The sequence below is a fragment of the Trachemys scripta genome, chromosome 22 (assembly GCF_013100865.1).
Source record: "Trachemys scripta elegans isolate TJP31775 chromosome 22, CAS_Tse_1.0, whole genome shotgun sequence".
Classification (NCBI taxonomy): domain Eukaryota; kingdom Metazoa; phylum Chordata; order Testudines; family Emydidae; genus Trachemys; species Trachemys scripta.
Genome location: NC_048319.1, coordinates 9439368 through 9462506, shown reverse-complemented (window position 1 = coordinate 9462506; position 23139 = coordinate 9439368). Strand labels below are relative to the sequence as shown.

Here is a 23139-nt window from a genome sequence, read left to right as displayed (position 1 = left end):
ATAATTGTTTAATGTTCCCCTCAGGAAACAAAGGGTAGGAATAAATGGTCAGTTTTCAGAATGGAGAGAGGTAAATAGTGGTGTCCCCCAGGGGTCTGTACTGGGCCCAGTCTTATTTAACATATTCCGAAATGGTCTGGAAAAAGGGGTAAACAGTGAGGTGGCAAAATTTGCAGATGATACATAACTACTCAAGATAGTTAAGTCCCAGGCAGACTGCGAAGAGCTGCAAAAGGATCTCTCAAAACTGGGTGACTGGGCAACAAAATGGCAGATGAAATTCCATGTTGATAAATGCAAAGTAATGCACATTGGAAAACATAATCCCAACTATACATATAAAATGATGGGGTCTAAATTAGCTGTTACCACTCAAGAACGAGATCTTGGAGTCACTGTGGATAGTTCTCTGAAAACATCCACTCAATGTGCAGTGGCAGTCAAAAAAGCAAACAATGTTGGGAATCATTAAGAAAGGGATAGATAATAAGACAGAAAATGTCATATTGCCTCTATATAAATCCATGGTACACCCACATCTTGAATACTGTGTGCAGATGTGGTCACCCCGTCTCAAAAAAGATGTATTGGAATTGGAAAACGTTCAGAAAAGGGCAACAAAAATGATAGGAGTATGGAACAGCTTCCATATGAGGAGAGAGTAATAAGACTGGGACTTTTCAGCTTGGAAGAGATGACGAAGGAGGGATATGGTAGAGGTCTATCAAATCATGACTAGTGTAGAGAAAGTAAATAAGGAAGTGTTATTTACTCCTCATAGCATAAGTAGTAGGGATCACTAAATGAAATTAATAGGCAGCAGGTTTAAAACAACCAAAAGGAAGTACATACACCTCTACCCCGATATAACACGAATTTGGATATAACGCGGTAAAGCAGTGCTCGGGGGGGGACTGCACACTCGGGTGGATCAAAGCAAGTTCGATATAACGCAGTTTCACCTATAACACGGTAAGATTTTTTGGCTCCCGAGGACAGAGTTATATCGGGGTAGAGGTGTATTTCTTCACACAATGTACTGTCAACCTGTGGAACTCTTTGCCAGAGGATGTTGTGAAGGCCAAGACTATAACAGGGTTAAAAAAAAGAACTAGATAAGTTCATGGAGGATAGGTCCATCAATGGTGATTAGCCAGGATGGGCAGGGATGGTGTCCCTAGCCTCTGTTTGCCGGAGCTGGGATTGGGCGACGGGATGGATCACTCGGTGATTCCCTGTTCTGTTCATTCCTTCTGGGGCACCTGGCATTGGCCACTGTTGGAAGACGGGAGACTGGGCTAGATGATCCTTTGGTCTGACCCAGTCTCGCCGCTCCCATGTTCTTAAACACAGCTTAGATGATGACTAAAGACTGCTTACAATTAGCTGCAGAGCAAAAACACCAAGATGGAAAAGAATTTTTTGGGAGGTCCATTAGAAATAATGTTGTTAAACTAATAAGTGGAAAGTGCATTCTGAACATCAGAAACCGTTTTCTAAGTGAGATCTTTTGAATTGTGGATTGTCAAGGGATGGCAGCCCAATCGCAAGCCAGTGAAAAATGGGCAAAATGCTAGACCTACCCTGTAGGAAACAATTCAGTGCTGCTCCTAGGGAATGGCCTAATGACCAACTAGGCCATGACTGCCATGGTTTCCTGACAGGCTTCTCCGTAGCTGGTTAGCAGTGTGAATCAGTTTGCCTCGGCTTGCAGTTGCCTGGGGTGCCATTCGTAAAGGACTTTTTAATTGTAAGCTTCGCTTTTTTTCGTATTATACAGTTCACTTCTTTATCCAGCACAGTGAAAAATCAGAGCTGTCGTTCTAAGTTGCAGAGCTACTGAGGTGATCATTCCCTTTGCCCATGTCGATCCAGGCAGCAAGTGTTTCAAGTCTTTTATCAATATTTAGTGATGGAGAAACGTTTCCCCTCTCTGCCCTCAATCCCTGCATCATGTTCTGTCCTTGGAGCTGTGGAGTCCACAGCACCATCTACTTCACTGCCTAGGTCAGCCAAGGATTTCCTTCAATTGGATGCTATGCAGCCAAACCATTACAGTTCTGCCCTGCCTGAATTATTTTTGGTCACAACCCACTATTTGTTTTCCCTTCAGGCCTCTGGAAGAAAGAGTCCAGAATCTTGCAACAAGCCAGAAAAGATCCTGAAGAAGGGAACATATGACAAGGTACTTTTGCTTAGGGTAGGCATAGCATAGTATTGTGGGATACAGGAGGACATTTCTCCATGAAAACGAGCTCAGGAGGAGTACTTGCCCCCCACGTTGAAACAATTTTGGCCCATTAAAGGCTTGCACCCTGAAATACTGATGCTGGAAGTACTGACTCAAAATGAGGTGATAGAAATGTTATAAGTGTTTAAGAAATGAACCCCACGTCCTTTCCATGTGTTACCTCTTACAATAGTTCTCTCTTACTTTGGTCTTTGTCGTTCCCTTTGAGGAACATTGTGGCCACGGTGACAAGGCAGTTTATAGCTGTTTGATCTTTGCCAGAATGTTAGAATGGCAGTTTGATTATTGTTTCACGCTCTGCTTGCTCAGAGCCTTGCACTCCTGAAAACTTTATTTATTTCCGTGGATGCCCCTTCTTTCTCCCCTCTAGGGCAACTTAATCAAGTTTTTTGAACCACACACACTATTTAGCTTACTGAGATGCTAAACAGTCACCAGTGATTGCCTGACTTCTTCACTGTTCTGAAAGGTCTCAGTGGGAGAACTCTTCCTATGTAGAAATCCTTCAAATGGCCATTTAATACCTTCATTTCTGAGCCACACGTCGTATTGGTAAAAATCACAATATGAGGATTCCCTATTGGACTGCAAGCCAGTTTCTTTTCTGCTTTAGTATTATTCAGCTAGAAGAAAGGCAATGTTTAAATATTAAAGACAATGTGTGCTTGTGATCTTGCTAGCAGAAGGGTCAGCATAAACACTTCCAGTGGTCAGCGTAGAGTGTTCTGGGTGAGACGCTTGTCCCCAGGTGAAACTTCAGGGTGCTGTGCTAAGGTGTATCTCATGACTGATTTCTTTGCCTTGGTAGGATTGCTTAAATGAGCTCAGTTTTGCTGGTACATGCATGAATAACTCTGGGACAGCTTTACAGGTAAAAAATCTGTCCTCTGATTGAAAGCACTAGAACAGTGGTTCTCAACCTATTATGGGCCACATATGCAGCTCTCTCTCTGTTATGTGGGCCACATCCACACAATTATACGTACTACCTGTGCATCTTACCTTCTCTCTCCTCTCTCCCCCCCCCCCCCGGTTGAGTATTTGTCATATGACAGCAATGCGATTCAAATTGCTATATACCATTCATTTCAATACTGGCAAATGTCTACCAAGAACATTTTAAATTAGCAAAATAAGACAAAACATTAACTGTTAAAATTAATTAATTTTACTGTAAGGGTGGCCTGGCGTGGTATATTGCCACCTCACTTCCACGCTGCTGCTGATAGCGTGACTGCGGAGCCTGCCTGCAAAGATGGGGAGCCCTGGCTGGTGCGGTGTGCCCCCCCAGCCAGGGACTGTCCCCATGCACCAGCCCCCTCACGCAGGGGCTGCCCCCAACCCCTTCCCAGACTGCCCCCCAGCCAGGGAATGCCCCCAATCATCACCCAACCAGCCTGGGACTGCCCTCTCCCCCCCCCACTGGGCTGGCATATATGCTTGCCCTAAAGAGACAGTGCCCTGTCCAAGGCAGAATGGCCCCCCCCAGGGACTGTCCCCTTCTGCATCCAGTCTACCACCCAGGTACTGCCCCCCAGCAATCAATCTCCCCATCCAGGGGCTATGCCCCAGTATCTAGCCCCCTGTCCAGGGACTGCCCCCAGCCACCAGTTCCCCAGCCTAGAGTCTGTACCCCATATACTGGCTGTGCCCTAGTCCCCTGTACCCTCGCCCTGCAGCCCCAGCCCCCTCCACGCCCCGCGCCCGCTGGTTTACTGTCTTGGCAGCACATAGCTCAGCCTGCTCCCGCAAGGGTCACGGGGCCACCGAGCACCCTGGCCTCCGCCAATGCTGCTGGGCCTGATCCTGCGCCGCCCCATTGTTTGCACGCACACGCCCCCTGCTGGCTCTGCAGGTGCCCCTCCCCCCCATCCTAGTTATGGCCCTAAGGCTATCACATGGGCCGCAGCTGTGCGCTGATTGGGCTGCAGGTTGAGAACCACTGCACTAGCGTGTGCTAACAGAGATTTGCCCTCTTGGCTGGCTTCCCTGAAAGTCTGGTCTGAGTCTTAAAAATGGAAGTGGGTGAGGGTGTAAATGTCGCCGTTTCCCAGATGTGGCATCAGTGAAACTTCCTGGGGAACAATGATTTAAAAAAGTTTCTTCCTCAGTTTTGGTTGGAAGCTTAATATGAACACAAACTAGCGTCAGTGTATTGCTAGAATCCCATCATAGGTGACGCACCTACTTGGTATTGTATTTTGGGGGCACAGGTGAGCATTTAGCACCGACTGCTCATACGGCACTAACATGGAAGTTCACCAAGAGACATTCAGCCTGATGCTGGGGTGCTCTAAGTTCAGAGGTTCAGATCACTTCTCATAAGCCATTTGTTTGGAGGGAGACACTTTGTGGTGCACTGACGGGACCCAACGCAGCTGGATTTCAGTCAGTTTAATTTCCAAGCAGATAATAGTTGATGAATTAGACTACAGAGAAGGGACTGGAAGGTTTTGGGGAAAAATGGGAACAAAAAAGTGACAGCAGGCCCTCAAGCAGCTGCCCGAAATCTTCACTGGGGAAGTAACTGCTTTGCTTCCCCGGCAGTACTGGAAACATGCCAGATGTGTTGTTTTATTCCTTTTTACCTGTCTCTTTCACAGGCCTACACGGATGAACTGGTGGAGCTTCACAGACGGCTAATGGCGCTGCGGGAACGCAATGTACTACAGCAGGTAGAGAGTCTGTCTGTTTTGTGTTAAATTACAGCCTAGATCCTTGTAGCATAGGTAATCGTCTCACATCACTGGTCTGCCAGACCCTTTGTGTTTTAAGTGGCACCTGTAATTTTCCGTTGCAATGGGTGGTTCACCACAAGTGAGTTGTCCCTCTTTATTAAAGCAAAAAAGTGTAGAAAGAAGCCAGATATACATCGAGTGCTTGTATTAAAAAAGGGTTGAAATATAGGCATAGGAAGGGTCCTGTGTACTATCTTGTTTGAGCCATACCCAACTTGGGCTCCTTGGAGCATCCAGAAAATTAAATTGCCTCCGAGAGATTTAAAAGGAAATGGCCTGTCAGTGCCTTTTTTCAGCTTGAGCCAGCAAGACTGCAGGAGAAATGTTGCCTTTTTTTGTGGCTGGACATCCGTCCCTGCCAGGAGATAAGTTCTCTTGTGAGTGTGAGGGCAAGGGAGGGGGTTTGATTGGGCCAAACCGACCCTCCCTTCCAGTGCACTAGGTCTGACTGAACCTGCGCTCCTTGTTCCTTTCTCTTCAGATTGTCAATCTCATTGAGGAAACTGGGCATTTTAATGTTACCAACACAACCTTTGACTTTGACCTTTTCTCCTTGGATGAAACGACCGTCCGTAAGCTGCAGAGTTATTTGGAAGCCGTGGCAACATGACGCTTAGCCTCGGAAGCGGGCTGCTTTTGAAACCAGAAATCCCATCTCTTGGTACCAGGAAATAAACCCGTGGAACTAGGCCTTTTTACTCTCTCAATTCACCCGAAGCACTGCCTTAGAGAACAGCCATGCTCTGTGAATGCACAGCCTGCTGCACTTTTGTCCAACAAGCACCCATATTGCTGAGTCTGTCCTCCCTCGCTTCGTAACTACACTTGGGCACAGGTACTGAGTAGAGCAAAAGATGTGCTGCTCCCAACTACACAAGAGCGTGACCTTTTTTGGTTTTACTTCAAGAAATTGTGTCTTTAAGAATACATTTTCAGGTGTCTCTGAGAGCTGAAGAAATTTGGACAATGCTTTCTTCGCTAAATCCAGGGACCAACTTGCCCGCAGAGAGACTCAACTGAGTTAGATTTCTCCCAGCTCGGGGAAGAATTGTTCGTGCTGTGTAAGCAAGATTGGCTTTTACAAAGCTAGCCATGTGACTTGCAACAGAGAATGCTTCCCAATGGGTCCTGTTGGTCTGTTGCAGAGGAAGTGAATAGTTGTCGCTTTTGAGCATTTGCAAGTTCTAGAGCGGTTTGGTACAACGTATTGTCTGTAATCTGGTCCCTGATCCCTGGAAGGCATCGTTTCATATGCAGAGTGCAGGGCCTTATTCTGTGTTTCAGCTTCTCAGAGAGACAGAGTTTGTGCTCTTTGAAGAGGCCTCCAGAACATGCTGTCTCCCACTGGGGTTTTGAGACTTCTTGTTGATCCAAGCCCCTAAACAAAGTCTCACTCCTTTCAGTCTGCTTTAACTGTAATAGGACTACAAAACTGTAAGCTGTATATTTTATATATATATATATATATATATATTATATATATGTATGTACTGTATGTATAAGAAGGGCCTAGTTGGGTCTTAAGATTTTAAAGGTGTGTTTTTTCTGTTATGTTTTTTTTAACGATAATGGCAGGGGAGGGGGGTGGTTAATAAGATTTGACTTGTTTGTTAAAATGCCTCTTGTGAACAATTTTTAGTGTATGAAAGCTGAACAGCGATCTTCAAAGCGTTTTGTGCTCTGGAAGGGACTTACCTGTCTCACTTTCATTCTTCAGTGTTTGAATAACTTTGCCAAAATATGTCACTGGTTCTTGTTCTATGTTCTCAAGGATGAATTTTTCCTATAGTGGCCCCTATAGTAGTGGCTATACTCTGGGAAAACCTAAACAAGGGAGTATTTTATCTTGGGACACCTTTAGAAAACTAAAAGATCTTGGACCAAGTGAAGTCAGGTTTTTCTCTCACCTATTCAAAAGATTGCAGGAAATGGCAAACACTAATCCTAGTTAAACTAGCATTGACTTCCAAAGGGAGGTGGGGGAAATACCTGTCATGTCTTCAGAAATCTATTCAACTCTTATTTCCTAAAGTCAGTATTTTTAAAGAAATAATTTTCACTTTTCCAATCAAGTTTTAAGCTTTTGTCAGATGCAAATGGGCTGCTGGCAGAGAGCTTTGGGGAAAGCAACCGTTCAGAATAACTCTACACAAATAAACAGACCTCTTTAAAAGATCCACGTGGGAGCTGGGTGAGGTAGAAAAGATCATTCTAAGGCTTCACCCATGTGCTGTCCCACTTTTCAATATGAAATTGTCGTCCCTTGTTTTGGATGTTCCCTTTCTTTATCATGGAAATGTTGCAACTAATAGATTTAAGTGGCAATATAATGATAAGCTTTTTTGAGTTGGGTCATGTTGACCCGATTCCTGTTAATTTTGTCTATCTGTACCATCTGTCACATGTCTTTATAGAAACGTCAAGCTCGTGCTAGGTCTAGCCCCCGTCACGCTGACGGTGATCTTACCTGTTTGGTTTGTTTTTTCTGATGGACATTGCCAAGCCTGGATAGAAACAGTGTACAAGAATGTGCTGTGGCAAGGTTAAGAGGATTACCAGGAAAGGCTGAGACTACAGGACTCTCTCAAGCTCGGCAACTGGATATGGCTAAGTGAAGGAAGTCGCACCAGAGACTTAGCTTTTTAACGTTCTGCAGATCCCTTGTGCTGTTCAGGGCTTAGTGAGTACATTTAAACTACAAGAGTAGTCAGTGCTTGTTGAAGCTATTTTTGATGGAGGGAGTGAATTCTGTAATGTTGCATTATGTCCAAGCCCACGCCCAAAACTTTTTGGGTGTATGGAGAATGGCTCCAGGTATTCAAAGTCCCAAAATAACCTCGCTCCAGAGACTCTAACCAAGGGATGTGTGATGAGTGAGGCCTTCCCCTCTAGAAAACAGTAACAGCAACAGTGTTAACTGAGCTGTTTGTGTGGAAAGTCCCTAAGACTTTCACCTCCTCTCTTCTCCCTAGATCAACTTCCTTCCCTGCTCCCAAATCCCATTTCTAAATCAACTTCACCCCTAGCACCCATACTTAGTGTATTGGTCTTGGGACTAAGTAGCTTCCAGATCTATAGCACAAAGGACTAGAGAGAGGCACGCAAACACTTCCCATCGTATTAAAAACAGAAACTTCATCGTGATGCTCCCCAGCTGGGCCAAGAAGCAAGAGTCTTGAGGTTGTCCTTAAACATAGCTGCGCCATGTGGTAGTGCCTAGGGCTCTACCCGTGGCCACTGCGCCGTCTTGTCCCGGATTTTTACTTTACTTGTGAAATTTAACAAGTATTTACTATTTCATGGGAATCTTTTTTTTATAAAAGGTATTTTACATATGAATTTTTTAGACTGTTTATAATAATCTGGGAAACCTGAAATGGAAATGTTCCCCCAACGATAGTCTTCTCCTTTGTGTGCACCTGCTGGTTTGTTACTAACAGTACTTTGTTTCTCACGAGTACTTTGCCGGTATTTTACCAAATCATTAGTTTTTTTGGGGTGGTGGTGGTGGTAGGATTGGGGACCACATGAGGAATGACTCTGCAAACAAGGAAAAATTGTTTAAATCTTGGACCTCCCAACCTGTGTCCCCTTTTAGTTACCTATAAGAAAAGTTCCACTTGTAGATTCTCTAGTAGGCTGACTGGTATTCTGAACATGCCATGTACAAGTATTTGTGGATAAAGTGTTTGTTCTTGTGTCACTCTTGAGAGCATGGATGGATAATTGTAAAATAGAAAGGAGATTTTGATACTGCTACTGATAGTACCACTACAAATCTGTACGACGATGCATAGTAACTTGCATTGTTTAAAAAAATGCAATTGTCTGACTGTTTTAGCCATAATGATTTTTCCAAGGCAAATGGACAAAACTCTAGTTTACTCTAAATGTCCTTCAGCTTGGTATTAAGGGTGGGTACAAGTAATGATTCACCTGAAGGCTTTCAGAGTAATGTGGATGTGAGATCAGGGCACAGCTTTTCCTTTGCCCTTGGTCTTTGTATAAAAGGGCAAAATAGGGGTCAAGAACACTGACTGTCCAATTGTCTTGGTCTGATCTGTATTAAGCCTTGAGGCTTTCATTACTGGCATTTACTGTAGAAATGGACAAAAGGTTGTGACCAGATCACAGAATGCCAGTGAGGAAGAACATTGGACACAATAGTAGTGTAAAACGGGCTTTGATGTAGTCAGCCTGAATATATGGAAGTGCAATGATTTAGGCACGAGTTCTTCTACTGCTCTCCATGGTGGGAGCATCAGAACTAGTAAGGAGCTATGATGCAACAATCTAGGACCAGTTCTTGTCAGAGATCTTTAACTTATTTTGATGGTAAAACATTTAAACTTCCCCTTAAGGAGCTCGCCCCATCATAGTCTCTGCATGCGGAGACCTGTGTCGTCATTGGTTCAGTAAATTTCAAATGTAATGTTGTCCAATGGCCACTAATGGCTTTACATGCACTATAGCACAGTTGATACACTCAAAAGAAGCTTCCTTTATCATTTCAGGTGCCTGGCACTTGCTAGTTGACATTCTGAAGTGTCAAAACTAGACACAACCATTGTGCACCTTGTAATGGTTATTACTTTTAAAGATAAATTGAAATCAGATGGGTATTGCTTTCATGAGGCGTGAAATAGCCATCAAGAACTAAAGAGATGAGTTTGCACTCCTAAAAGTGTGTAAGTACTTCAGCTTCTAGATTTTTAATTGTATTCTCTCTGAAACCCAAGGTATTAAATACCTTGTCATTTGAGGATATGAAAGGTTGTGTTGGGAAATGAGTTCTTCACTCAACTATAAGAAATTCATCTGGCCCCCAAGATTAAAAGAGAGAAGAATAATGTTTGTAATAAGTTACAGGATTGTTTCTGTCCTGAATTTTAAACTTTTTGTTAAATTTGTGGAATTATGGAGGAGTTTTCTAGAAAAACGTGAAATAAAGTAAGATGGAAAAGTAAAAATTAAGGGGTATTTTTTTTCTCTTAATTTCATTCCTCCAACTTGGAAAGGAGATGCTGTGTTAGAGAATGACCTCTACATTGTAAATCTCTGCTTCGGAAAATATTTTCCCCTGGAGAAATAATATGGAAACAGTGGCCTTAGCTTAAACTTGAAATAATCAACTTAATGTGACTCCTACAACTCTGCTCTTACAGCAGTATCAATAATACTTGGAACAAATATTAATTATTCTAGAGCCTTGTCATCTGCTCCATTAAACACAGAACAGTAACTACTTGACAAATGGAAAAGGGCACAAGTGCTAAATGTGATCACACTTCTGAGTTGCACTGTTCACCACTCACGTGAAACTGATCTTCACCAGTGTGGTTGGTGTGTGTGTGTGTGTGTGTGTGTGTGTGTAGTGCATTCTGATCTGACCTGTATTGGCCATAAGGAGCAACTTGCTGTCAGTGAGCACTCTACTGTCCAGACAGCTTCTGCTTTTTAAAAATGCTTTCTGCTTATTTTGATGAGAAATGCAGGTCTTATCTGCTCTGGAAGCGGCTATGGGATACAGGAACTTGTGATTATGATACTAGGTACCAAGGAAGGGAAATCTGAGTGAGAGGGAAGAGAGTTTAAAAGAATTCAAATTTCAACATTCAAAAATTTCACCCATGTGAAAGAAAAGCTATCTAGGAACCAACAGATTCCCCCCATCACTGCAATAAGACTACCTCAGACTTAGGAATTTATGCTCACGTGACCCCTCAAGAGGGAAGAATTATCCCCGTTTTACAGTTGGGAAACTGACTTGTCCAAGGTCAGAGTCTGTCAAAGCTTGTAATCAAACCAGGCCTCCTGAGTTCCCAAGTCAGCATCTTAACCTCAGGACTATATTTGTCCCATTTTGTTAGAGGCTCAGGCTTCCCTACCCCTTCTCACACCCCCAGTGTCTTTCAGCAAAACCAGTGAAGTCCAAAGTTGATATTTAAGGTACCAAAACAAGCAGGAAAACTCACCCAGCCTTTGGCTGCCTTTATACAACACAAAAATGAGATGGAATAAAACCCAATTGTCTTTCCTTTCCAGGTCACCATTTAAAGATCTCACTACACTTTTACCTTGGATTTGAAACTATGTTGGCAGGTACGGTAGTAGAATTTTATGGTGAACATTCAGTGTTTATTCTACTGTAAAATCTCTTGTAATCAGTCACACTAGACCATTATTTTCCATGGGGTTAGAATGTTTTTGAATGTGTAAGGATACTGTTTCTGGCTGAAATTAAGAGCAGTGTTACTAAAATTCCCCTAACAGGTGTGTTCAATGTAGTATTAAGTATTAGAACACACTGCCAGATTAAGCACTGCACACCAGTGTTTCTCTGCTTCTGCCATATGATACTAACTTTGTCCTCTTTGTTCATGGGCAGTGACCACACCCTCTTAGCAATGCATAATAAATAATTGCAGGAGGCAACCTGCCCTGTGACTTGTCCATCAGATTTAACAGCACTGGTAGCAGGTTGGTTACAGGGCTCATGATCTCAAACAGAATTCTCCATGATGGCAGGACACTGCCTGTCTCTATTCCAGTGGTTCTCAACTTGCAACCCAATCAGCACACTGATGTGGCCCATGTGACATCCTGAGGGGCCATACAGGTAGTGCATATATATATATTGGGTGGATGCAGCCCACAGTGGTAAATAGGTTGGAACCACTGATCTAATCTAACACACTCACTGTCTCCCTGACTGCAGGTTACAGGCTGCTGGAGACAGTACAATGCATTAAGACCCAATTTCCTACATGGCTTTAAAAACCATTGATTTAAGGTAACACTCAACTATTGTGGCTCTCCTTAGGCTGGACAGTACATGTGGAAAAGTTTCCCCCTTTTCTGTAGATTCAAGTCCCCTGGGCTTTGAGTGTATGGCCAGGAAGCCTGCTCTATGATCTTGAATTTTTCCAAGAGTTGCTTAGTGTGTAGTCACAGAAGTATTACTATGTGTGCTACCTCAACCCCTTTGACACATGTTTAGCTACAAACAGTAGTTCAAGTGTACAGAATTCTCCCTGCTGCCTTATCAGCATTGAGCACCACAGTTTGGGAACATCACTGGGAGCATGGCTGAGTTAAAGTGCATTCTGCACTTGACATTCAAGCAACCCCAGGAGAAGGGTTTTGCAGCAGAGATTTTTGGTGCCCAGGGCTCTATTTCCTCTTCCAGTAAGAGGGGGAGTGGTAGTAGTAGAATTGTCACCAGGAGCAAGGAGGGGCTGATGGGGAAAGAGTCCCCCTCTCTTCCTTGATCCATGTAAAAAGATAAATGAAGTGTGAAAGGTAGATCAAGCACTTCTAGAGTAAAGTGACATTTTGTAAATGTGACAGAACATACCACTCCAGGATAAGGCCATGAGCATATGTTTCAAAGAGGTTTTAGATGGATAAGTATCTATAGAGAGCTAAGGCTTATGGTTTAGAAGAGAAACCCAGCCTCTTTCCTTGGGGGGAGGTTCTCTTCTACCTTCTGTAAAGAGCTGGTAGTGGCCCCTGTATTGGACTAGATGGACTTATGCAATTAAATTCCACTCAAAGGAATTAATTGCCTTTCAAAAAACAATCCTGTCATTGCTCTGTCCTGGAGTTCATAAGTGACTCATATCACTTTCTAAAGCTAGTATTTCAAGGTAGTTGAGTTGCAAGTCTGGAGTAGGTCCAAGATCTCTTGCTGCACTTCAAGGGAGAAAGGACACTTAAAATAAGGCACACAAACTCTTTAGGATGGTATTTGAATGGAGTTTGTTTACAATATGAATACATCCTATTCCACCCCAAACTTAGGGCAGCTAGTGTAATGGGCCTAGGTTTCAGAGTGGTAGCTGTGTTAGTCTGTATCACCAAAAAGAATGAGGAGTCCTTGCATCTCATGAAGTGGGTTTTAACCCCCAAAAGCTTATGCCAAAATAAATTTTAGTCTAAGGTGCCACATGTACTTTCTGTATTGGTCATATCACCCTTGTCTGTAAGGTAGCAATTTCTTTGCTACTGGAACTAAGCAGATACCTTCTCTCTCCCCCTCCCTGAGAGACTTGAGTCCTGAATTGCCATCTTAATAAGAAAAAGACTCAACTACTGTTTTGGAGGAGTTGTTTCTATTATCCTTTTACAGAAGGTGGCTATTAAATACCCCCACCACCCCTTCTTTAGGCTGGAACCTGCTTCTATAGACCCTATAACATACATCTCTACTAGGGCTGTCATGCACTTTAAAAAAGTGCAATTAAATACAATTTTTGGATGTTTTCTACATTTTCAGATATTGTATTCTGTGTTGTAATTGAAATCAAAGTGTCTAGTGCTCACTTTATAATTAACTAAATATTTGCACTCTAAAAAACAAGAAATTTATGAAAGTTGAACTTACAAATGTAGAATTATGTACAAAAAGTAACTGCATTCAAAAAATAAAAATGTAAAACTTTAGAACCTTCAGTCCTACTCCTTGGTCAGCCAATCACTCAAACAAGGTTGGTTACAATCTGCAGGAGATGCTGCTGCTCACCTCTCATTTACAATGTCATCTGAAAGTGAGAACAGGTGTTTGCATGGCCCTGTTGTAGCCAGTGTTGCACTGAAGATTCATATCCCTTCATACTTCAACCACCATTCCAGAAGATGTGTCCATGCAGATAGTGATCCAGAGCAGACAGATGCATGTTTGTCATCTCAGTCAGCTGCCACCAGCAGAAGGTTGACTTTTTTGGTGGTTTGGGTTCTGTAGTTTCTGCAGTGGAGTGTTCTTTTAAGACATCTGAAAGCATGTTCCACATCTTGTCCCTTGCAGATTTTGGAAGGCACTGCAGATTCCTGAACCTTGGGTCAAGTGCTGTATCTAGCCTTAGAAATCTCACATTGGTACCTCTTACTTTCACAGCAGATTTGACAAAATGTGTTTTAGAACAAACATGGGCTGGGTCATTATCCAAGGTATAACATGAAATGTGACAACGTGGGTAAAACAGAACAGGAGACAAAATTCTCCCCCCAGGTGTTTAAGCATTAATTAAATTTGACTTTTTTTTTTTTTAAAAAAAAAAAGCATATCCTCTGGAATGGTGGCCAAAGCACACAGATGTTTAGCATATCTGGCCTGTAAATACCTTGCAATGCTGGCTACAAAAGTGCCATGCAAACACCTGTTCTCATTTTCAGGTGACAAATGATCAGTCAGCAGTATCTCCTGTAAACGTAAACAAAAAGCTGTTTGTCTTAGCAGTTGGCTGAACAAGGAGGACAACTGGACTTACAGGCTCAAGTTTTACAGTGTTTGTGGAGTTATGCAACAAAAAATCTAAATTGCAGTCTTTCATGTGAAAGTACTACAGTATTTTGTATGAGGTGAATTGAAAAAGTTCGTTTACAGTGCAAATATTTGTAATCACTACATTTTCAAATGTAAAGAATTTCTGAGTTATTGATCATAATGCAAATTAACTGCAATTAAAAAATTCAAGTGAGAGTTAATCCACTCTCAACAGCCCTAGTCTCTACACTGCAATTAAAGACCCACAGCTGACCTTTGCCAGGTGACTGGGACTTTGGTTAAGGGACTGTTGAATTGCACTGTAGCTGTTCAAGCTTAGCTGGAACTGGTGATCTAGGAGCCTGAGGTAGGAGGGTCTCAGATCTCAGGCTGCAGCCAGAGCCTGAACATCTACACCACAACTGAACAGCCCCTTAGCCCAAGTCCAAGTCACCTGGCACAGGTGGTCAAATGTGGTATTTTAATTATAGGGCTGATGGAGCTAGATGAAAATGGGCAAGTTCAATGTATTGTCCATTAAACAATACTCAATTGTCCAGTGCTTTGGGTTTGCTCTGCTTCTACTAGTTCAGAGTCTGCTATAGGGCCCCATGAGTTTGGGCTAGTCATTGTCCACTGCTTGCTTTTAGGCTTCCCCCTCCCTAGAGCAGGGATTAGTTCTGCAGGAGAGGCACTGGTCCTTGCAGTTAAGTTCTAAAACCTGACAGTTTAAGGGACTCAGTTTCTCTACCTGAGCAAATCTTGGCAGAATGCCAGCACTATAGCCAAACAGGATGAATAGTACAGGTGGTGTTCCTATAGGGGTTAAGTCACCTCACTTCTCAGATTTTATGAGAACTTGCTCTGTACATCTGTTCTACATCATTTACTATCCTATGAACCAAGACAGATACTCAACTTCCCCTTCACCACTAGTGTGCTGGTCCAAGATAGTTGAAACACACAAGCTTCATTTAGTGACATTTACCTAAAATGTAACTTGTGGCAAGTTACTGAAATGCTATTTAAAAGACAAATGAAGTTTTCAGGTGTTTATTAAGCATTCATTAACAAAGTTCAGACATTTCACACTTGTCCCATAAAGAACATAGTTACAGAAGACCAGTCAATGGTAATAGTGCATAGCACTTGTATCAGATTACAAACTTATGTACAGATGTGGCATCTTCATTGATAATTCCAATTACTTATACAAAAATTGACAAGTGCTTTAAATTCCTTCCCTAGCCCCCTCTACTAGCCATCTTACAGATAAGAGGTTTAACACAATAACAAACCCTGATGTAGCTCAAGGGATGGCAAAGTTATGTTTAACATACAAAATCAGAATAGCCATTTAATCCTTGTTTGCTGAAGTATTACTCAGCCTTTTGAGATGCCTTACAGTAATGTATTCATATACACATTCCTCTGCATGACATCCACTCCAGGCACTTGACAAAAAGGTAATGAACTAGAGACATCAGTAAGAGTAAAGTTTGAAAGTAGCTAGAATGATTGCACTTTTGTTCAATCCTTCAGTCTCATACATGGTTCATACAGTGGTGTTCATGATCAGTTAAATACAAGTTTCTCAAAAAAGATAGACCTTTAAAACATTTAAGCTCCCTGAAACTGAGTTGAGTTTGGCCTTCATACAATGATAAATTTCTGTAGGACTACTGTATCCTAACTGGTTAACAGGAGGGGATAATCAGTTATCTTCTCTACTCTATGCCTGGAGGAATGAACTGATATGCCTGTTCTGCTCAGGGGCCCCTTGCCAGATGTGAACAGGTTCTGCAGTAGTTTACTATAAACATCCATGAATTCAGTAACATTTGCTTGCTGCTGCAGAGGGGCCTACAGTGCAAGACAGCTTGAAGTTCTGGAAGTGCAGCACACCATGTAGATACCTAATTCCCTCCACACACGCACACCCTCCCCCCCCACCAGAAGTTGAACCTCCCCCCTAATAAATTAACCCTTTTGCCAGAAGAGGCAATTCCAGTTGCTGGAGCATTTCCTAGTTTTCTAATACATGCATTAATTTCTCTTTTCAAAAGACAATTAACCTTTAAAACAGTTCAGTCCATTACTGTCCTAAAAGTGTACTTTCAAGAAGTCATTAAGACTTCTTCTCAACCCCCCCAGTGTGCTATGCCATAAAAACCTAGAAGTTCAAGACACATTCTACGATTGTAGGACAACTGAGGAACAAGTCCGAAGGGACAGGATTTTGAGAGCTCTATCGGACTCCCTTTGCTGGAATGCTTCTTACAACACATGCAGAGTATAGTTTCAATGAGTTTATGGCTTTGTGAGATCCCAACCAAAAAAGTCTAAGAGCCAGTATTACACAAACAATGAACCAAGTAAACCTGTATTTTGTATGCATACTATATAGAAATCCTTTATATGCTCTGTGTATAATTTCCTTACAAATGTCATTGCTATTAAAAAAGTACCCCAGCCCTCAAGTGCAACACTACAAAGAAACCAAGGTTCCTGCTTGTGTTTTACATTCATTTTCAGACAAAACACTTTGGTTGAAAAATAAGTTACAGCATGGTTTTTACAATACAACAACAAGTGCCATGGTACTATTTAAATAATTTTAACTAACTTTTGCTGAGATTCTATTTGCCCATATACAATGCACAACTGATTTTGAGATGACCATGGACATTAGAAAAAGTCCATCCAAAGAGAAACGAGAATATTAGTGCAGCACCACCAATAACGAGAGTCAGGAATGTATACAAATATTCAGTGATTGCAGGGCTACAACAACATTAAACCTGGCTTTTCAGAGACCCATTTATTCCTTCATTTGGGAGTCAAAGCAATGAACAGCACGCACACACACTTACACAGCAGAGGAAGAGTTGGAGAACTGGATGTTGAAACCTGCAGTGTTCCAAGGTTACTTTGAAAGAGGATTTGCTGATGTGGTTTCCCCATCAGTGTAGAAATGGTCTATTTGGTCTTTATACATTTTTGCTACAACAGGCCTCTTCAGTTTCATCGTTGGACCTGTAAGAAGAGGGTAGTAGTAGTAGTAGTAGTAGTAGTAGTAGTAGTAGTATTAACTGTTAATTTATCCTACTAACAAGGCCAATTCCAAAGTTTACTCTTGAAGCAAGGCTGTCCGCTGAGTCTAGAGGAAGGCACAAAGGGCAGTTGGGCATCCAACTTGGAAAGTCTCCCTTAGTTACTATGGTTTCTCATCTTGGAAGGAGGCAATCACTTGACATCAACTTCATGTGCAGGGTGGAAGGCACAAGAAAACTGCTGCCTTGGGCAGTCTGTACAGGTGGAAGGAAGCAGCAAGGCTGCCAGCCTCGGAGCTAGGGAGAGAAAGTGTAAACCCTGGGGCTGAAGTGACCTGAAATGCCTGGTCTTGGGCTCCAGCCTACCAGCCACCACAGTCATTTGGCAGGACAAGAATTGAAGGATTCTTGGTGAGAGGGCACCACAAAGGGGGAGGTGCATGACAGCTTGAGGCAGCTTACTGCCATCCTCAAGGAAAGGAGTTGAGGCTCTGGCCCATTCATTAAGAGAAGAGGGTTACAATAGTCCCTCATTGAGATTAACCAGGTCCCCCTCACATGGTGCAATTAAGCAGCCATGCAAATGGCCACCTGCTTGTGCCCCTCAGAGTAGTCTACTCTTTTGGACCTAATTATTTCTGGACCTGCTCCTACTTAACTCCAACAAGTGCAAATTATTTCCATGCCTGGGGGGAGGAAGAGATGTTCACTTTGAAGCTTGGACATTAGTATCCAAATCTTTGATTTGTTCAACCACTGCAGATGTAGCAACAAGTTGCTACAACAGGATGCAGGTGGTTACCAGGAAGGCTTGCTTGAGTTGGAATGAAACATTCAATCCATCCCACGCTCCAAGACTAAAGTCACATCCAGTTCCACCCACAAGACAGACAGCATCTCCTCCCCTCACTCCTGTCAACCAGAAACCTCTGGTTACCACATCAGACTTGCAGAGTGCCAAAAGTGGCTACTGTCCAACCTACCCAGCTTATTGGCTCCTGCAGTTCACTTGCTTGAGTATCTAGCACTGTGGAGCACACACTACACTCACAGAGCAGTTTAAGACCACCTTTAGTCTAACATGCAAGAGATCACATCACAGGACATTAGGGAAATGAGAAGACGTGCCACCACCTAATTTGAAATCAGGAGTCCTGCATTTGTTTCAATATGCAGTAGCCCAGGTCACTTACCTAGCTCTCCACCAGCGACTGAGAAGTCCTTTTCTAGAAGGACCCACTTCTGTACTTTCTGTGCATTTGAGATTGCTTTCTCATTGACTAATGCAATTCCCTTCTGGATAGCAGCATCAACAGCTTTGTCTTTGCCACCTACAATGTCTGAGACTTTTGTAGCTTTGCTGCCTAATCTGAGGCAGTATGCTATGGATTCTGGAGTAAGGTCATCCTGTGGTTCCCCCGTTTCTTCATTTACATTGCACTGCAAGAGGAAGGACAGAACATTACTTCACTGGTTCAACAGTTAATATATTAACTACACCGTAGAAAAGAGTAAGTTCTTTTCTACAGTATTTGTTATTTAACCCAGCAAAGTTATTTTCTATTACCTTGGCTGATCCTAAGCAGACAGCCAGAATCACATCACCTTGGTGCAATAGTTTACCAATTCACTGAAGCCTGGTAGTTGAAGGAGATTATGTTCACGTTAAACCCCTCAGATCTCAGCATGCTGAGAAAAAAATTTGTTCAGCACTTGGGCTGCTCTAGAAGTAGGTAGAGAATTTCTAGGACTAGTCTGTTGTAGCTACAGTTGTTAGTGCTTCCCTCCCTCCCCCCAATTAATTATCGGGGGCATTTCTAGAGTTAGAGAAAGAAATGCACTGAATCTGGGAGAGGTCAGCAGCACTGAGACAATGGAGCACAAGCTTCCTGTACTGATTTGTCAAGGTCTCTTAACAGCTCTGCACCCAACAGCTCTTATTATGGAGAGTGGGAACTGGCTTCCAGAAATCTAGAGCTCCATCTTCCTTGGCAAAAAGCTCAAAACAGGTATTTTGCAGGATGTTGAGCTTGTCATTACCAACCTGGGAAACTTTTAAAGCAAATCAGATTTAAACAAAGAAGCTACAGCTTGTTACTGGTATGGTGGGAGAGGTTTGGGAGGAAATAGAAGTGAGAACCACATTTTTTCCTCTTGCTTCTTACTGCTTCCATGTCCTCAACTCCCTTCTATTTTGCTGAATATGTACATTCAGAGGGAGGAATTGCACCACTTCATAACCAAACTATAGCCATAGAATCTAAACATGAAGTCAAGAGTTGCTCCCATGTACTTCTTATAGTCAGGTCCTTGTAATTCAAGGTTACAGCAGGACATACTGTTTGGTGTTGCTTAGATTTGGTAGAAGATTAGGTTTGTGAAATGCTTATTTGCAGGTATTGGATACAAATTTCAAATCTTTCATTTGACCATGACAAGCCCTCTTAACTCTTCTACTTCCAGAATACAGCCATTCAGGCTAAGGTGATCGCTCATCTTATTTTCTGGCTACATATCAGGAGATAATGGAAAGAACCATACCTTCAGAGTTAGAAGCATAGCAAGGAATTTTGCTTTGTCTCCAACTAACATAGCATTACTAATTATAGGAACAGCCTCCTTTACAGCATCTTCAATTGGAACGGGAGGGATATTCTCCCCTCCAGCAGTAATGATGAGCTCTAGAAGACAGTTAGGCATAACTATGAAAATGCGATCGTTCACTGCAGTTCCAGTTGTGCTTTTTGTGATGTGTAGGTTTCAGAGAAATTGATGGGCAAAGATTACAGCACTTGCACATGTTAGCCAATTTCTGTCTTGTAGCCACAAATGATATAAATGTGTCCCTAAAAGTCAATTTAATAAAGACATACATGGTTTACTGTGCTATTAAAATATACACGTGAATAACTGCTGTAGAGGGGAGTTTTTCCCCCCATGCACTGGAGAACCTAGGACTCTGCAGAATTTAGGTACAGTTTATGACATAGTACATGGGGCCTTGAATATCAAGTTATTTCTGTGAACCTTTTAACAGCTTAGTACTGCAAGATTCCCTGGGACAACAGTCATCCTGGCTTGGGAAGATTCTCCCCATCCTAGTTGGATCTGCACATTAGGAAAGCCCGGAGAGGAACCAGCACACCCCCCTCGCCCCCCAAGAGCAAAGAGACTAGCTGTTCCTTTGCATGCAAAGAACAAAAAGGTCTTCAGCCCCATCCACCATTAATTGTTCTCTTCCCCATCCCCTCCCTTGGCCTTATTTGTGCTCAGGACCTGAGCAGAATCCACCATCTGAGATTATGGAGTTTGGGCTCTTGCTGTAGGGGTCATTTGGAGCCATGAAGCTGTTGGTATCTGACTGTTCACCACCCTTTCCCTTGAATAAAGGGTCTTGGGCCATACTTCTACACCCCAGGGAGGGAGGGATGCTATTTAACCCAGTCCTTACCAGAACTCTAGTGCTGGGAGCCAGGCATCAGCACTGGAGGGGGACCCAGAGGCAGATTCTTCCCTGTCTATGCCAATGCAGAAGGGTGCCTATTCAGTACCCAAGAGACTCAAGACCATCCATGCGTATTTGGATAGGGGTAGATAGCTCCAGGGCACTTCAGACGGATGCGGAGAGACATGAGGGGGACATTGCTACAGTGGCTCAGAACTAGGCAGTTTCAGACCCTTTGGGAAAAGGGCAGAGGGCCTACAGGGGACAAGGCTAGTTCTTCCCTTACAGTAGCATGTAGGGGTACAGATAGCACATGCCCAGCTAGTATGGGTCTAAATAGCTGTATAAATGAGGCAAAAAGTTTAGATGGGGGAGTACGTACACATCCAAACCCTAGGAGAGGGACCCTATATGGCCAACCAGTGCCTTCCACATCTACACTATTTTTAGCATTATAAATGTTCTGCTGCCAGAGAGTTTCCCTCCCACCCCCATGAGGAAAATGCTAATCCTTTACCCCACTGCCTCCCGACTGACCCAAGTATGCTTGTGCTACCGAGAGCACAAAGGTGGAAGGATCAACTATGTCTCTCTGAAGAGGACACACTAGATAAATAGATCGCTGATCTGCTTTTGTATCTGTCCTATAGTAACTTGATTTAAGTAGGTGTCCTTTATAGCAAGGAGTTGTATATACAGGCCACTCCCAAGAACTGCTTCACTGGATATAAAATTTTATATCCGAATAGCTGGCTCATCTGACTGAAGACGGATGATGCGGTAAGAGCTAATGCTACCACAGCCTGTTGAAATTAGAAAAGTGACTTTGCCAAGCTAGATTCCCGCAAGTCAGACTATAGCTAGCAAGAGTCAGCTTTTGACAACTATCATGTTGCAGAGCAGGCCACTGGCTCTTTAGCCCCCACTGTTTGAAGTCTTGACTTCTGCAATGTGGTCTCTAGTTTTGCAGCATTTTTACACCACATTTAGAATACTCTACCACTGTTAGCATATCACCTAGATGCCATGCTAGGTCATAAGTACCTCAGGAGGAGTTATGCCACTTAGTAGATACCAAGCCATGATAGAGGCCTGCTTAGCTTGCAAGATTTAAAAGTTCATAGCACAGGATGAGGTATTACCTTTAATTCTTCCAGTGATGTAAAGGAATCCATTTCTGTCATGCTTGCCAAGATCACCTGAATGTAGCCAGCCTTCTTCATGAATTGCCTCTTTGGTTTTATCTTCCATGTTCAAATAGCCCATAAAGATGTGTCTTCCTGAGAAACAAATCTCTCCACTGCCATCGCTGTCTGGCTTGTAAATCATTGTCCGGCAGCCTGTAATCTCTTTTCCGCAGCTAAAAGAGGGACATATTCTCCTTAAGATTCAGTATGCTAAAAAGCTATGAATTGTTAGATTCCTATCAGTACCATTTTTAAATTTAAGTATTTGCAAAGTCATGAGACATTCTGGTTGTGGTATCACATATTTCAGCAAGGAATTCATTTGTTTATAAGCTGCCTGTCAGTGTAGTGTAACAAGACCTAAAAACGGATCTGATATTAACCAGAGAGATTAGTACCTACTAGACCATGGGTGGCCAAACTTTCGACGCTACGAGCCGCATACAATAATCTTCAGAAGTTCGAGAGCTGGGTGCATCTGCCAGGGCTTGGGGCTTCACCCCCATGGGAGGTGCCTGCCAGAGTTCAAGGCTTCAGCAAGTTTGGCCACCCCCGTACTAGACATTTAGGCCAGGTCTACACTAGGAAATTAAGTCACTATAACTATGTTGCTCAGGAATATGAAAAAAATCCAGATCCCCTGAGCGACTCAGTTAAACAGACCTAGCCCCCAGTGCAGACAGCACTAGGTTGACAGGAGAATTCTCCCGTTGACCTAGCTACTGCCTCTCAGGGAGGTGGACTACTACACTGATGGAAGAAGCCCTCTTATTGGCACAGCTAGCCTCTTCACTGAAGTGCCACTACAGCGTTTTAAGCATAGATCTGCCTTTGGTGTTTTCGAAATACTGTTCCAGAATCCCTGAGGTTTAGAAAATTTGTAATACAATTAAGCTATTTAATTCCAAACACTAAATACCCTGGCTTGTGATTTCAAAGATGGTAATAGATTCACATTGATCTTCCCTAAGTTACTGGATATATTAAACTGTATCATGAAGAATGATTGTGTGCCAGAGTAGAAGTCATGAGAAACAAATGACAATTCCTCTTTTATTAGCAGTAAAGAGTCCCGTGGCACCTTATAGACTAACAACCATATAGTAGCATGAGCTTTCGTGGGTGAATACTCACTTCTTCGGATGCATGTAGTGGGAATTTCCAGGGGCAATTCCCTGGAAATTCCCACTACATGCATCC

The 23139-nt window shown here is 42.9% G+C and overlaps 2 protein-coding genes across 7 annotated transcripts in view; one reads left to right on the top strand and one right to left on the bottom strand.

Annotated features, from left to right (window-relative positions):
- MLLT1 (MLLT1 super elongation complex subunit) overlaps positions 1-10265 on the top strand; it is a 47150-nt gene extending 36885 nt beyond the window's left edge. Inside the window, exons 8-11 of the mRNA XM_034755591.1 lie at positions 2114-2185; positions 3060-3122; positions 4855-4926; positions 5471-10265. Of these exons, the coding sequence (XP_034611482.1) occupies positions 2114-2185; positions 3060-3122; positions 4855-4926; positions 5471-5599 (336 nt within the window). The 3' untranslated portion in view covers positions 5600-10265. The remainder of the gene's footprint in view (positions 1-2113; positions 2186-3059; positions 3123-4854; positions 4927-5470) is intronic.
- A 5026-nt stretch (positions 10266-15291) lies between these two features.
- The window catches only part of ACSBG2 (acyl-CoA synthetase bubblegum family member 2), a 47173-nt gene continuing 39325 nt past the window's right edge, over positions 15292-23139 (bottom strand). For 4 of the 6 annotated variants that reach the window (XM_034755211.1, XM_034755212.1, XM_034755213.1 and 1 more), the window contains exons 12-15: positions 21895-22112; positions 19849-19988; positions 18501-18747; positions 15292-17290 (exon numbers count right to left, since the gene is read on the bottom strand). In XM_034755211.1, the coding sequence (XP_034611102.1) occupies positions 17181-17290; positions 18501-18747; positions 19849-19988; positions 21895-22112 (715 nt within the window). In that variant the 3' untranslated portion in view covers positions 15292-17180. The other 2 variants (XM_034755216.1, XM_034755215.1) reach the window with 2 other exon arrangements.